The sequence below is a fragment of the Antrostomus carolinensis genome, unplaced genomic scaffold (genome assembly GCF_000700745.2).
Source record: "Antrostomus carolinensis isolate BGI_N321 unplaced genomic scaffold, ASM70074v2 scaffold46397, whole genome shotgun sequence".
NCBI classification, from domain to species: domain Eukaryota; kingdom Metazoa; phylum Chordata; class Aves; order Caprimulgiformes; family Caprimulgidae; genus Antrostomus; species Antrostomus carolinensis.
The window spans coordinates 1-17,300 of NW_010328933.1; the positions used below are offsets into that span (position 1 = coordinate 1).

Below are 17,300 nucleotides of genomic sequence, written 5' to 3' on the forward strand. Positions count from 1 at the left end.
AATCTATTCTATGATTCTATGATTCTATTATCTCACATTTAACAAACTCTAAGAATCAGCACACTCTAAGACTCTTAGACTACTAAAAGCCTTGATTGAAATAAAGCCAAAGTGAAAAAAGTGTTTACATAAAAGACAACACTTACTGTAAGCTAATTTTATAGTTATTTTCCAGTAGTTCAAGATTTTGAAACTGCCAATGCATGTGAAATTATTTTTAATTTACAGACAGAAGTATTTTAAGAGATCATTCAATGAGACCCAAATTCCAGTAATTTACAGGGAAAAATAATTGAAATGCTTTATCCAGTTGATTTGGAATAAAACATTGACACTTTGTCTTTGGAAATTATTTAAGCCAATATTAAATAAATATTATTTACTTAAAAAATTTTCAGACTGGGAAAATTGAAATATAAACCTATATTATTTCTAAGGGAAAATATATGATGGGAATCTAGCTAGGAAACTTTGTTTTACAAAATACAAAATATACAGATCATTCTAATCACCTTATTGTCATAAGGGATAAATTCCATAAGTTCTGTGATCAAAGCATTGTGCAGGACTGTCTGCATGTGTATTTAGAATAATTGAGGCTTAAGAATGTTTTTTAAAGAAAAAAAGGTCACCTTTCATTTTGAAATATCATTAGATCACGGGGACCATATGCTAATGTCACTACATCTGTTAAAGCAAAAAGATTATTTACTGTATTCTTTTTAGAATTATAAATATTTTTATGGTAATGGAGAACAGGAACTTGGCTAGTGATTATTCAAAGAGCGAGAAATTCTGACTCATTAAAAAAAGTTGTTCACAACTTTTTTTTTTTTTTACATTTTCATGTTGTTTCTTTCTTTGTTTGTTGATGGATGATAGTGTCCTAACTGCTAGTATTCTTCTATTAAAAAGTGTTTTCTGTTTCTCATTACAAAGAGATTTTCATCCTAGACAAATTATCTCTTTGATCTGTCCTGTTTTTTTCAGCTTGGTTCCTCAAATTCTTGGAGGTCATACCTGAAATTATCCCATCTCTTTTAGCCCAAACTAATATTTAAAATATCTGGACGTGTACTGGAACAGCTTTATCTGTAGTGTTACACTAGCTTCCCATTCAGAACATACACTTGACATTCACATAAGAACTGGCATTGATTAAATTAGGTTTGGATAAGTACCAAACACAAATTACAAATGTCCTGTGGGAACTGCAGATTCTGGTCCCTCAGGAGATGAGCAGTATGGTGATATAAGTACAAACCAAATAACTGTAATTTTTATTTCATTCAGGATAGGAAAACAAAATAGTTAGGTGGTATTCACACCACTGTTTTTCTAGGACTCCCTAGCCATTTAGGAAGGCATATAGTTCATTTGTGCCTCCCTACCTTGTCCAAAAATTTTCTGGGAGCTTCAGTCACTACACAATTTCAAAGTGCCTGCTTCACTGGTACCTGGCATCTAGCTTGTATCTGTAGCTCTATAAAAAAAACAAGTTTAAACTGAGCAGCGTAAGATTTATTCAGAGCCACCTTAAAACCCTGGAGAATTCCCCAAACATTAGACACAGTGAAGACCATGACCATGATGTAATACTGATAGTGATTCCATCCTCTTGTATTAATTAGTGTTAAAATAATTAGAGCACCCATTACAGAGGTAGGAAACATGAGTTTTCAGTCTCATTCTCCTCAAAGGGTTGAACCCAACTTGAAATTTCAAGATATGCATCCTAGTCTTCAAGTCATTAGACACTGTGAGTGACAGCACTCAGTGTCCTTTTAAGATTAAACATTGTCCATCCAAGCACATAACATGGTGGGGTAGATACTAGGAAAGCAAAAGGGAGTCTTATTTTAGCATGGGGGTTAGGACATGCTATGTACAAAAGGGCAGAACTAAAATTCCAACCCCTGAAACGTACAGATATTTTACATTGGACTAGTACTGGCCGAAAAAAACCCCAACAAACAAAAAATAAACACCAAAACAAAAAAACAAACAAACCAAACAAACTAAACAGACAACAAAAACAACAAAGTCCCCTAAACACATAACTTCTTTTTGTAGGATTATTTTTTAGACCAGTCAGGGCTTTGGACTAGTTCCCCACAAAGCTGAATGGGCACCAGTGCCAGTGTCCAGCCAGTGATTTGAGTAAGGCTAAGAACATGGAGACAGTGTCATCACCTCTTTAGCAGTAGAATGGTTTTAGGCCACATTAAAGCAAATGTGTAACAACACTCTTTGTTTCCTCTCTTTACTGATTTGTACAGGGAATTTATGCAGTTACAATTTCCTCCTGCACTCTCACACCAATAAACCCTTTTGTGACATCTCCTAATTTTGGTGATACAACTTCTAAATAAGCTAAACTGGATTTGCTCATCACCTTACTTTACCGAGCTTTAACACAGCTGCCCTGAGTTGTTTCGCATGGCAGTTCTGCAAAGCCCACTGCCTCTGAACATCATTCTATCTGACAGTGCAGTGCCACATGGCTATCACCTGCAGACTTTTTCAATATATTTTAAAGTGTGGACTATGTATAAGGTGTGTGGGTTATCGCATTCTGTAAATCTTAATTTTTCTATGTCCTGTATAATTCTTAAGCTCCCTGCGCCCTCTAGTGTCTACCTATCAGCATTGCACAAAATGGCAAAAAGTTTCCATTTTCTTACCTCAAAACATAAAAAAAGACTCAACTTTCCATCCTATCAATTATCTTCCCTATTTTTTCTTATCCCTTTTTTAATAACTTCTATATTACTAACGATATTATTTATTTATTAACAATTATTCTTGTTAAGCATCTGCAGCATATATTGCCAATTTTATATCTAATAATCTTGCACACACACATCTATTATCTAATTATCTGTGTGCTTGCTAGAGATTTTAGCAGCCAGTAGGTACATTTTATTGTGAATATTGATGACAGGTCTTGGTAGGTATTGTGTAGTATTTTCTTACATACTGAAGCACATTCTCCTCTCACTTGGGAATGCCAAACTGCCACCGAGGACAATAGGAGCTGCTTCTATTCATCTGAAAATATTTGGGTAAAGACCACAGTACATTTTAACACGATTTGGATTTTAGCCTACTATGGAAAGCCAATATGTGAGCACACAATTGACAACTGTTTTATAGCAAAGATACATTAGGAACAAATTCAGATTCCACATGTGACTTTATTTGAGGCCTCCTGAATTCTTGACTATAAAATATTAAAGTGGGATCCAATTACTCTAGTGTTAACTATTTCAAGTTGTAGAAACTATAAACTAGTGCAAATAGGCTCCCACTCAAACAAGAAATATAAAGGTACTTCTAGAGAATGTAATTCTGTAATGCCTACCTAGGAAAAGTAAGATTAATTACTCTACAGGAGTACCTTATTCTCCACATTAGCTAGAATACTTGTCCAGCCTTTACATGGCTGCTTTTACTCAGATAATCCCATCTTTAATATCCTTTTAAGACAGGAGGAGTGCATAAGTAACTATTTTAAGTGTAATTAACCAGTGAAACATTAATAGGTTTTTATTAGATTTGGATGCAATTTACTGCACTAGACTAGTGATGAACTATCCCACATGGACTGAATAGCACTATTTGTATATCTGCAGAAGCTACTTCACACTAACCGAAGTATTCCATATTTCTGAAAATGTAGCTCTTGGAGGGAAGGAGGCACTCCCCTGCCAACTTGACTTGGCCTCTGAGGAAGAATACACAGAGCTTTGACTTTGAAGGGCTGACGAGCCACTTGATTTTATGGGCAAAGACCATAGGACAAACCAATGCAGGTGATGTCATAGGAGGTATCTACCACAGACGGCTTGATCAAGGAAGTGAAGTCTATTAAGTGTTCTTTAGGTAACAGGAGGAGGAAGCCTTATGACTGCTGGACCCTGCACTCAGGGAAACCACCTAACATCTCCTAGAGGGGCAACATGGCTTGGCACAAGCAACCCAGGAGATTTCTGGTATGGATTGTCAATACTGGGTCAATATAGGTGATCAATAGTCCATCTAGAGAAGAAGATATGCCAGTTGTTACTCACAAACAAGAAAGAACTGACTGGAAGTGCAAAGATAAAGGGTCTCATCTGCAATGACCATGAGACTGTGAACTTTAAAATTCTAAAATAAGTGAGCAAGTGGTTGCTCAGCTATCTGCTTGGTGGGATCATATGTGAGACTACTGTGAAGAGCAAAGGGGCCCCAAAGAGCTGGCTGATTTGCTAGGATGACCTCCTAAGAGTCCAAGAACTATCCACACTGATCTGCAGAAAGTTAAGCAAGCATGGTAGAAGGCTAATATGGATAACGGTCAGCTGGTCTCAAACACAAAACTGGAATAACTGGGCTCTGGTCTCAAAAACAAAAAGGAAGTATACCTTCCTGGGCTACCCAAGAGGAAAAGGGAGACACTGTCCAAGCATGCAGCGATGGATGCAGGAAAGCCAGTGCTCAGCTGGAGCTGAAACTGTTGAGGGTTGTGAACAGTGGCAAGAAAGGCTTCTATAAGTAGACGGGCAGCAAAAGTAAGCCTAAGGAAAATGTGGACCCATTGCTCAATGGGGTAGAGGATCTAGTGATAAAGGACATGGAAAGGCTGAGGTACTCTCTTTGTCCTCAGGAATCTCAGGTCCTTAAGCCTAGTAGGAGGGTCTTGAGGGAGGGAAGAATAACCCATGGTACAGGAAGCTAGAGTGCTTCAACAAGTTGGACGTTCTCATGTTCATGGATCCACGTGGACCTGGCTCATAACAATGAGTAGACACCTGTCATCTTCAAAAGGTTATTGTGTTTGGGGGAGATTCCTGATAGCTGTTGAGAAACAAATGTCATACCCATCTTCAAGAGGAGGTTATGAAGAAATACAGAGTGGTCAGCCTCACCTCACACTCCTGGAATATTATGGAACAAATACTCCTGGAAACTCTTTCCAAGTATGTGAAGAACTCCAGTCATTGGGAACAGCCAGCTTGGCTTTGCCAAGGGCAAATCATGTCTGACCATGCTTGATTACCTTCTATGATGTGATGACTGGCTTAGTAGGAGTTGAAAGAGTAATGACCACTCCACTAAGTACCTTAACAATGTCTTTGGCGTGGTATCCCATAATATCTTTATAGACAAAGATGTGATACATGGACAGAATAAGAGGACAATGGAGAGGAAAATTGGCTCAAATTATTGTGATCAGCAGTATAAAGCTGAGGTTGTGGTTGGTTAATTATGTCACCCCTCAAGGATCAAGACTGGGGCAATTCTGTTAATGACCTGAATTATGGGATGAACTGCACCTTCAGCAGGTCTGCAAATGAAGAACAGGCAAGGCAAATGAAGAACAGGAAGAACAGCCAATAATCTGGAGGACAGAGCCGCTATTCAGAGGGACTTTGACAAGCTGGAAAAATGGGCTGACAGGGAACACATGATATTCAGAAAAGACATCTGGGATGAAATAACCCCATACAGCAGCATGGGTTGCAGGGAGATCAAATGGGGAGAAAGCACCTTTGCATAAATTACCTGGGGCTGCTTCTAGAAAATAAATTGAACATAAGTCAGCAGCGTGCCTTCACAGCAGAGAAGGGCAACTGCATCCTGGGCTGTATTAGCAAGTGTGCAGTCAAGCAGGCTGAGGGAAATGATTGTCCGTTTCTTGTGAGACCATATTTCAAGTACTGCATCCAGTCCTGTGCTCCCCAGTACTACAAAGACTTAAAAGAAAGTTTGCTTCTGTGTGAGTATAACTGTGAGACTACCTTACATGTAAATGCTTGAAAGAATATTTTCAAGTTTTCACTGATTCTCATACATTATGCATCCTGAAATGGACATGCATATTTTCCAGATTACAGTCTATTCTTATTACATTGCTTTTTAAAAGAAATTATAAATTATTACATAGCTTAAAATAGCTATAAATATAATAAAACATATAAATAAGTACTCTCTATATTTTGAAGTGACCTTTTAATAATGACAAGGGTTTGTAGAAACAGGGAACAATTACAAACTGCTGAGTAAAGAAAGACAATACCAGATGCTATTTGACAACACGCTTTCTATTACTTACTGTCCCACATTGTCAAGAAATAACCTTTGTCTATTGAATTTTTGTTATCATTGGACAGTTCTATTAGCACTGTAGGGTTTGTAGAAGAGCATAACACTCTTTGCTCAGAGCTTTGCTCCTGTTATCTATTATCAAGTGATGATATCTGACGGCCCTATGCAAACTAGTCCCTTGATATTAAGATATTTAAACGCTAACATGAACTGGTCTTGGGAAACACATCTCGTATCAATGCCTTGCTCATTCCTCTTATCCTGTAAAGTACTGAAGGTGCTATGGAAACAGGAAATACAAACAGGTGGGGACGTTGCTGGCATTCAGTAAGTAATGAACAGTAATTACTAATGGAAAATGTACTGTATACTTTTTATACTGTCATTTTCCATTGTCATCATTGATTTGCACAGCATGGGTATTTGAATGCCAGGATGCTTACTACTTCTTAAACCACTACTAAATGTCCATGTGATACTGATCTGTGATATTCACAACTCCTGTTTTCTTTAAATATCCTTAATTTAGAACTGCCTACATGACTGACGCCTAAGAAGTAAAAGGTCACTTCACAGTGACCAAAGACAAAACAATGCATATTATTGATACTTTGGCACTTGTAAGCCAAGTCTTGGTGGAAAACACATTTTTTATATTTTTTCCAAAGACTACTTAGTACCAAAAGTTACGTTCTTCAAGATGTGCTTTTTATTTCTTGCCATACTGTATGTTGAATGCCTTGGGACATCACAAAACCATTTCTTCAGACTAGATTTTATGCATGAACCTGGGATCTGAGTGCTATTTTCCTTGTTTTAATTTCTTTCTCACTGTGTGACATTGTATCTTCCACAGCATTCCATGTAGAATAGAAATCCTGTAGCTTGTAACTCCAACATTTACAAACTGTCACACAGAGGAATTTCCACCCCAACCAGCACAAACTATTTCATTTAGTTGATTAAATTAGCTAGACAGTTTCCCTCTGTATTCAATAGAGACGGGTTTCCGCAGGGGATGTTTCACCCTTGTGTATGTATAATTCCCATGATATACACTGGATAGTACAGGTTTAAGAAGGGTATGATATTAAAATAGACTTGAAAGGAATTTTATTTTAGACTCTAAATTACTCCAGAATGCATGTAAATAGAAAAAAAAACAAAAAAACAAAAAAAAAAACACAAACAAACAAAAAAAACACAAAACAAAAAACCCCAAATTAAAGCAAAACATTTTGACTATCTTCCTTAACCTTCCAAAGTAAACTCAGTGTAGAAATTGTGCAAACAGTAAACTATATTAAAGATGTGCTCACTGTGAAGCACAATAAAAAGAAGAAAGAAAACAATACATTGTTGGAAATAACATAATGAATGATGTCTCATTATGAATGCAGTAAATGGAGACAGATTTTATGAAATATATTTTAATAAATAAAATTAAAACCACACTTTTACTATGAGCTAGGAACTTAAGTAAGGATCAGATTTTGAAAACTTCTTTATTCCTTTGTCACTTTTAATGTTGTATTTGCAAAAATTCTCCACTCTTAACAAGAGGAGATCTTTTGAAAGTCTCCCTATTCCAACTTGTGTTCTAGCAGCAATTGATCTTTTGTGAACACATAGCTGAAACTCAAAGCACAAAGCAAATACTGTGCTCTGTTCAAATGGATTGTCAGCTAGTTCTTTCCAATTATCTATTTCAATACCAGTAACACAAAACCAAACCAAGCCATCAAACAGCTTGGAGAATAGAATTCTTGTCATGTAGAAAATTCAAGCAGATTTTCATTTTGAATCACAATGAAACTTCAGAAATGGTTGGGTTTGTTGTTTTGGGTTTTTTGTGGGACAAAAAGTCTGACATATTTTGGTATTTTGCTGTTTTGAAGAGTCAGTCCAAAATATACTGCTTCTAAATTAGCCAAAACTGTCCTTTCTCTGTAAAAACATTCAATTTCAACAACCCTATAAATTCAGATTAAAAAATCTCAAAGTTTAAGCAGTACATTAAATTCTACCACAAATATGTAAAAATCTAGTTCTTTTCTAATACTATTCATTATCTTAGGATTTTTATTTTTCTCATGGCAGATGTCAATGATATTGTAAAGAACCGGAAGCATGTAACACAAAACTTGGGGATGGCAGTTTTCATTCAGAAGTGTGATTACAGTTCACCTTGGCAGATTTAGTATTTTATCTGCCTTAGTACCAATAGCAAAATATCCACAGGACCTTGAGATATGTCACAATTTAAACATGTCCATCAGTGTAGGTGGTGGGTAGGTAGCTTTGCTGAAATCTGTGCTGCCACAACAGTTCAATGAAACTGAGCTCAAGTATACCAGCACATAGTCCAGCCACATTGACATAATGAGGTCACCATTAATGACTAGAGAAATCATGAATGCAATGAGAGAAGATTGGATTTTCAAATAACAGATTTTAAATATACATTACAAATGCATTTGTAACCTTGAGTCTAGACATATATGCTTTGTGAGTTACCTGGAATCACAAATTATCTTCAACCATTGTCAAGAACTATAGAGCTCACCTCTGCAAGAAGTCATACTAAGGGACTCGCAGTTGGTCTATGGAAGCATATTCAACCTTATTAAACCATTAAACTGTAGTGTTTGTTATTAAAAGCTCATGATGCAGAATTAATTTGAAGGGCCACTGGTCAAAAACATTGCTAGCAGCTTTCAAAATAATCAATCCCATACAAATGCTTTGAAGGACTTTTCTGAAAAAGGAAGCAAATTACGCTGCCAGGCCATAGAAATTATTATGATTAATAATTAAGTATGTGAGCTGAAAGTATTGATTTGCTAGCCCATTTGAGGCTTTAAGCATTATTTATGAGAGAATATCAGTCCAATACCTATTCAAGTGCTCTCACAGTAGGAGCTCTGCTTTGACCTCATAGCATCTCTGCTTGTCCATGGTTCAGGTCAGTCCTGAGACCTAAGCAGACTAAGTGTTTCATGATATCCAGCACTGTCAAAAACATTAGTAAACTCACAGTTTTTTTCAGCTGCAGTAAACTTCAGTGACCAGAACTGTCTGGTCCTGCATACATTGACAAGTCCTTCAAAAGCCTAATCTCATCTATATAACAATATAATAATCCATATAACAACAAGGTATCTGCCCACCCACACCAGATATTAGCAGCGGATCTTGAAAAATTAATCCTTTACTAAAGGAGTTGTTCTTTAAAACTAAGTTCTGATTGATATAAATATTTTTTGGTTGATACAGTGGGTTTGGTGGTGGTATTTTGTGGTTTGGTTTTGGTTTTTTTTACATTGTGCTGCACAGCATTCAGAATGTTCCACACGGGTTCCTGCTCGGCCAGACTCTCATTCCCATATTCAGAAATGACTTCATCAGTTCTGTTGTTCTATTGATTGCAGATCTGTTCATAAATATTTATAGCATTTGATATATGCATATTGATAAGTGTGTGGATGGATAGTACAAACCTTGATCTTTTATTGATATTCAGGTTTCTTCAAGGGTTACTTGCAAGCAGCAGCATTCTAATCAATTTGCCAAATACGATCTAAGACATGTCATACCCACTGCGTTAATGGGAAAGTTGAAAGCAAAAAGGGAAGATAAATGAAGTGACTCAAATCACATACATAGCACAGGCAGACACAAGGTGATTAGCCTAAATGGAGCCAGAAGAGCCGGGGGAACACAGTTTAAATGCACCTGATCTGTTGTGAAATACTAAATCCTACCTCTCACACTTATGTTTAATAAGCACAACACTATATAATAATAAGCATAAACCAAAATTGCATCTACACCTAATGTGATACAAAACTGTGTGAGCACCATGCAATCTGGCCAGGACATGTATTGCTCTGGGCTAGGGGAGTTAGCAGCTCATGTTGGCCCTAGATCAGGCATCTTTGCAGAGACTGTTAAAATACACCTTCAATGGCAATTGAAGTAGACAAGCAGATCGATCACAAAGAGTATGATTATAGAGAGTGTAGAAGGGAACACACGCAGAGGAGAACTCCTAGGCCAGTGAAAGCTTTCACTACAAAACAAGAAAAAAATGAGGCTTTTCCCAACTCATTCCCCTTGCTACAGCCATCCTAAAAACACAATTCAAAAGCTTGCACAGTGATGTTACCATCTTTTATTATACTTCAGCAACACTTAATTAAGGTTGAGATCAACTGCAATTACAGTTGATATAAAATAAACTGCCATCTTTCAACCAATTTTCCTAGCACAAATAGCTGACTCCAGAATGCATCATTCCTGACAGTTCAAATCTTTCAATATGTAAAACCATCACACAAAACCATCATTATAAATTAACATTTAATGAAGAAATCTTGGTGATACAGATTCACTTTGATGGAGTAAAACTAATTTATTTGTGATGTGCCCTGCCTGAACAGCAGTAGAATTTGGAGAAACATATGAATCTTATGAGACCAGTGTCATGGGAAGTTTTCTTGAACCAGATTTTGGAACCATGGAATAGGGAGGTGGCCAGACCAGTATGGATTTAGTACAGATTACCTTCCATATAATAGTGTTGAAGAGTGTTCAAGCTATTGGAGTTGCTGTAGGTATAAAAACAAATGACTGAATAAAGTTTCAAAGCAGCACAGTTACCAGCTACAACAGCTACATTGGCATTTATTGTTGCTTCCTGTTGTTAAAAGCAAAGATACATATTCTTTATATTAGATCTCTACTTGGACCTAAAATACAGGCTTAGACAATAAAGTTAGTCCTTTATTAGCATACTTTGCATGCCATGACTCCTACTACCATCACCTGCTAGCAGCCACAGGTTAGCATCTAATGCTTTCTTCTACCTCTGCTGACATCTAGGAAAGAGGGACTTCCTGGGTCATCCCTCACAAAGGAACAAAGCTGTCCCTTACACTGTTGATTACACATTCCTGAACAGGCAGAGTATGTCCTGTTGCAGAGCAGAAACTGGAAATATATTTCCATGTACTCTCCTTTACAACTATTAATCCATGCTGAATTCCTCAAATTAAGTTTTACACATATTCTGCTATGCCTGGTTTGCACGTAGAATACTCAAGTTCAAACAAATTGCCATACACTAAACAGTGAGAAATGAATAATAGAAATTTTTAAATTAATTTCAGTAAACTATTTTGAAATTATCAGCAGTCTCACATAATTTATTTACACACCTCTTCTTTCTTCATGAATATCAGCACTGATATTGCCATTTGGGTAAAAAACACCGGGATCTGAAAACTCATATACTTAAAAAAAAAAAAATTCAAATTATGTATAAACATAATATTGAACAAGTGAGTAATGCAATAAAAAATTCCAGAAGCTCATGTATAATCCTTCATGACTATTAATTAGAGTGATTCCAACAAAAATATTTTTTCCTGGAAACCCTCAGAAGTGACATCATAGTCTAAGAGGCTTCAGGCAAAACACAACTCATTGTTTTGGGCTTAAAGACAAAGCCATAACTTTCTTGGAAGAACAAAATCTGTTGTTAAGCAGCTGTGCTTTGCTTAAGAAAACTCTTACTTCATTATTTCCTATTTGAATTATCATGGTACCTAATTCTCATGCCTAGTCAAGGACTCCTTTGAGCTGTAAGATGCACAAACAAAAGAAAAAGATAATTGATTTTGTTCATTTTCAGAGAGACCAAATTTTCGCCCACAGTATCTGATACTGTGATAATAGATACTTCCATGGAAGTTGGAAATGAGACACTTCTTTCTCTTTCATCATCTAATAAATGATGAGGCAAACACTATATGCCTAGGGCAGTAGCAGGAAGGAAGAAGGAACAGGATTCCTGGTTATAGCACCTGAGAGTCCTCTCGCTGCTGTGCCAATTGATATTGGTAGTGCTTAACAAATGAAGCAGTAGAAGAGTTCTCTGCTTCAGCCTTCACATAGCCTAAAGCAGATCGCTCAAAAAGGGTTACAATAAACAAAAGACAAAGGGAAAAATGTAATCAAAGTGATCATAAGAAGGTACAGTTACAGTCTAATTTTTCAGAAAACAAAGTGTTCTTCCCTTAAAAAGAAAGAATCATATATAAATATGGAGTATCCAGGTAGTTCTACATAGGTAACAGGTTTTTAATCTTACTCCCTGATTCGATACTGTAGCCATACTGTAGCTACCCGTACCTTCAATCTGCAATATTTTGGGGCAGGCTTTTCTTCATTTCTTCAACACTTACCAAGCACTTCAGCATGTACTGAGAGATAGCCACTCTGCATAATTTCAATAATAATTTAACTTTAAAACCTCTGAGTTAATAAATATAATGGTTAAAAACTTTGCTGCATCAAACTGCAAGTGTTTTGTCATTGAACACATTCATGCAGTGATATGGAAGATCTTCAGTTTTGTTCAGATTTAATTTGAGCCAAGACTTTATCTAAAAAATATCTTTCTATCAGCAGATTTGTTAAGCACTGTATGTGGAAATCACAAAAAGACAGGATCACACTTTTCATGCTCACAAAACTCCCTTTTGTTTTATGAAAAAGTTGGAGTCTGATTTACACTTACTGTAACTAGTAGACATTTGATTTCCACAACACTTCCAAGGAATCCCACAGCTGATGTAGAAGTAATAACAGATCCCGTTCCAAGCAATATACAAGAAATACATGCCACTAACTGCTTCTCACCTGAAGAAACTGTAACACGGTGCATTCATACTAACACTTCCCTTTTTTTTGAGACTTCTACTTACAAAATTTATTCCAGAAGAAAAATTAAATCTTACCAATGCCATTACTGAAAAGATGGAAATAGTAGAATGATAAAAGGGTATTACTACTATTACTTATGCTATCTGAAGTCACAAAAAGATATATTTTCATAAATTCAGAGGATGGGAACCACATATGAGACGTAAACAGAACACACTCAATTGAACAATGTGAACCACTCACAATGAAATCAGAGAACAATCGCAAGTTAACAGATTTTTTTCTGTTTCTCAAAAATTAGTAGCACATGCACAAATCCTGCATGGACATAGATATAGTTCTCATTAAGCCCAGACTCATATTCAGTTCTATCCTCTCTCTTTGTGACTGGCCACTTTCCCCTTTCCATTTTAACCATTTTTGCATAGACATGGAAGTATCAGGGTTTTTATTATTTCCACCTCAACTGCTTCACCCCAGAATTACTGTATTGGATGGTTCCCATCGTATCAGTTTGGAACTGATGCTCCCTGCCATAGCAAGCCAGACAACTCCTCAATAGCACAGCTGTTGTTATGTGACCCAAAACTTACTTCTCTGTGAAACAATCTGATAGACAATCTGAGAAAAAGGAGTAACTATATGAAGAGGCCCAAGTTCCAACTTGTGTTCATTCCACCCAAATATCTACCTAAAGGATCTATGATCTTGTCAAATGCAGGCCAAATACAGTCTGGTAAATTACATAAAGAAAAGATCAATAGAGCTGATTTATATTTCAGTGGTTCATTTATAAACTGTACACCAAGAGAAATAAATAAATTGTGTAAGTTATAATCACTTATACATTGTGGATATATTTATATATATTCTCCCTTATTTTGATAATCATACTGTCTAATGATGGAAAATACACACAACAGAAAAAGATAACCTATGTGTTTCAATCCAATACTGCCACCTTGTGAAAAAAAAAAATCTATCTCTGTCTCTGTTGATTTATTCTGCAATAATCTGAAACAAAAGACAAATTCTATTTATACTCACATAACACACTGAATAAATTGTTTCTCTCAAATAAAAGCCATAGGCCAAATGTCAAAAGCATAAGACACATACCCTGGGAAAAAAGAAGGATTATTGTTTTAATTAAAAACATTTTAAAAAATTAATTTGAACCTGCCAAATAAGAAAAACAGAACAGAATTTTCACCAAGAAACTTCCATTGAAGACATTTAAGTAGTACTTATGTATTAGTACTTTATCTCTTATTTTCATTCTTCAGTTTTCAGTTTCGAATCACAGCTGAAAATATAATCATATATTCAGTTCAACATGAAAAAGATATAACTAATCCCATGATAGTGTCATTTATTTTTTTCAGATAATGTTTTATAAATTTACATAGTCACCTAAGACATTGAACAAAAAAATAGTAGCAACAGTAGAAGCATGAACATGGTGTCTGGTCTCAATTGCCTCCAACGTTATATTGTACACATGTTTTTCTTTTTTTAGCTTTTCTTTCTTAACTACTAAAGACATTTGGAGGCAGCATGTAGGAAGATTTATACTGCAGAGATGGCATGAGTTACATAGCCTGGCATACACTTATTGTTATATTATTCAATACATTTAGTTTACTAATTATTAAGGATACCAGCTGAAAATAAGAGGGAGAACCATAGTAAAGATATAAGCCCTCCTTTGTCTACATGACCTGATTTAAATTTTTGTTGAAAATAGCAGATACAGCCCAATGATTTCAGTGCAATATAGCACACAGTTCCAGCAAAGCCATGAGCGCTGTCAAACAGTGCTACCAACTGTATTGTGCTAAACCCCAGAGTATGCTTTACAAACTTGAAGTGAACCTCTCGGTCACCTCCACTTACTTTCTTCCTCCTGTTTTTGTTGCAGAATGTAACAAGATGTGAACTAAATCAAGAAATGCACTTCATCTGTCATCAACAGCAAGTGGGTGCTTGGTAAATGGGAGGGCAAACAGAGACCCTGCCCATAACAGCTGCCCCTTAAATACATGTCAAGTGTGCATTCAAACCTGAATACCAACTGTACCACCCTCGCAAATGCTTGCAAACGTAAAAACAGGACCACAGTGAAGTCACATGGGCATTCACATCTGGAGTGCAATTTAGCATTTTCAGTGGGAAAGACTCCTAGCGCTATAAACTGTCTGATGCAGAACTTCTTTTTTATCTATCATTACTATTATTATCATTATTGGATACCATCTCTTCTGGGCCTATCCAGATTTTTGCACAGAGAGTGAAACTCATACATTTGTCCCCCCACCTCATGTTCTCTTTCACCTTTCTTGCCTTTTCTGTAAACATACGCCTGCATTTCAGTCTGCCTGGTTTTGTAGTACAAGCTGAGAGGTGTCCAAGAGCAGCAATGTTAGAAGGTTTCTGCAATGGCAGCCATCTGCAGTTGTCCTACACTTCTCAAGCGGGCAGGCACACAAACATGCACAGATGGATGAATATAACCAGCGTAGGCATACTCTTCAGAAAGTCTTTTCTAATGCAAAGGGATTTGTTTGAAATGAACTATCCTTGTCTTCTGTCTGAATTACTACAGATTCATTACAATAAGAAGTTATGTCTTCTGTTATTTGTAAAACAGAAAAAAAAATGACAAAGATGAAGCTTCTGCGGTCAAAAAGTATCTTGTGTTAACAACTTATTTTACATACAAAACATATGTTACATATGCATTAAATTTGTTGATTAGAAGAAAAGATTCAGCAAACACAAGCTTTGCCTGCCTTGTCAAGATCCTCATTGCTCGGTTTATAAAGCTTTAGTTGCTGAATTGCAGAATAAAGAAAGCTATAAGCTTCTCAGACTAGCTCAGCAGTGGATTTGGGTCAATAACGCACCATGTAAATTATGGACTGCATTAGATAACTGGTTTTGCACTTTCCCTGAAGATCTACAACTTTTCAGAATAATTAAACATGATCAGAATTTTCAAAACCAGAATGTATTAAAATGTTGGTATGATGAATATTAAAAAACCTGAATGGTTACATATTTTGCTTGAAAACTGGCATCTGCAAGAGTTCTGTTGCAATAACTGTGGTTTCAATGCTTTCTTTTGAGCTATTTTAATAATAATCATTATTATTCAGTTTATGTTAAATTATTTATCTGAAAAATAGAAATTAGAAATATTATCTTTATAAAATGATGTACATTTCACATGACATTGTTACTTCACAAGAAAATCCTTACCAGCTCTGAATATTTCCATCCTACCTTAAAGAGCACAGTGATACATTTCTTCCTGACCTCTGACTTAAACACATCCTTACAGGGAAGAATTTTTTGTCTGTTGATCGGCCCTGACTTCCTGGTTACAGGCAACAGGCCCACAGAAACGGCTTTTATTGGTAACATTGTTTGCTAAACACATGACACAGTGCCTGTGGTCTTCGGTCACCACGATCACAGTGTAACTTGCATTACAAAACAAGTATCAAGTGCATATTCAACTCAGCACTTGAAGACTTGACCACATTGAAAAGATCACTGGTTGCATGATTCTGTAAAGTATGAGACATCGCAGGGTGGATTTCAAATGGATGAGGCTCAAATGCCTTAAGATTTTAAGTGTGTTGCTCATCCATAACACCGGTGAGAAGAGAAACAGTTGTCCTTGAATCCGATACTGTGCAAGTAACATCCACAAGTCTTTCAGAAAGGTACTCAGTTTATGGTAGGTGGGAAAACCCCAACTATCTTTGGCAGATCCTTCAGGTTGCTGACAAAAGTGCTCATTTTCTATGTAAAACCTGTCTTCACCTTTCAGCTCTTATTTTTCTGTTATATCTGTCCTTGCACTTTGATACTCCTAATCAGGTTTTAGGGACAGATGCATTCCCCACAAATACCATTAAACACTTAAATGCTATTGCCTGCACCCTCCCTGCCCTGTATCACTTTTGCTAGACTGAATTGAATGGAGTCTTCAGTTCTCCAACTGGACGCTTTCTCCAGCTCTCAAATAATTTAGATGTGCCTTTCTTTGATCTTTTATCTTGGAATGTCTATTTTTTGTTCCCTGCCCACGGCGCAGGCAGAGCGTGCCAAGCTCCCGGTCCCCCTGCACCCCTGGGGCCTGCCCAGGCCTGGGCCCAGATGCCCCTCGGCCAAAAAAAACCCCCCCCCACCCCCCAGCGGGCCACTGGCCTTCCCAAGCCACGATGGGGCCCCAAGGTGTGAATGCAAAAAGGAAGTCTGGCGGGTTGTCATTTTTCGTGCCTCTGGAGTTCCAGCAAACAGGAAGCAAAGCCACAGCACTTTAATCCACCGGCGCTATACTTTGTCTTTGGTCTGCTTTTATTTATTTTTTTTTTCCCAATTGGAATTGCTTTTTCCAGTTTATTCTGAACACTGAATTCCAGTCCATTGCCTAAAATGAAAACTAAATAAATAAAAGAAACAGGAAA

The 17,300-nt window shown here is 36.7% G+C and overlaps 1 protein-coding gene across 1 annotated transcript; it reads right to left on the reverse strand.

The window, feature by feature from the left end:
• Positions 1 to 6,818: 6,818 nt before the first annotated feature.
• On the reverse strand, positions 6,819 to 15,180 carry TSPAN19 (tetraspanin 19; the record flags this gene model as incomplete). The annotated part of the gene is given in 7 exon segments (XM_010172382.2): positions 6,819 to 6,984; positions 9,416 to 9,526; positions 11,313 to 11,387; positions 12,677 to 12,807; positions 13,870 to 13,942; positions 14,036 to 14,128; positions 15,157 to 15,180. Coding segments are annotated over 7 exon segments (673 nt in total), but the record flags the coding sequence as incomplete, so codon positions are not given.
• Between the last annotated feature and the right edge of the window lie 2,120 nt (positions 15,181 to 17,300).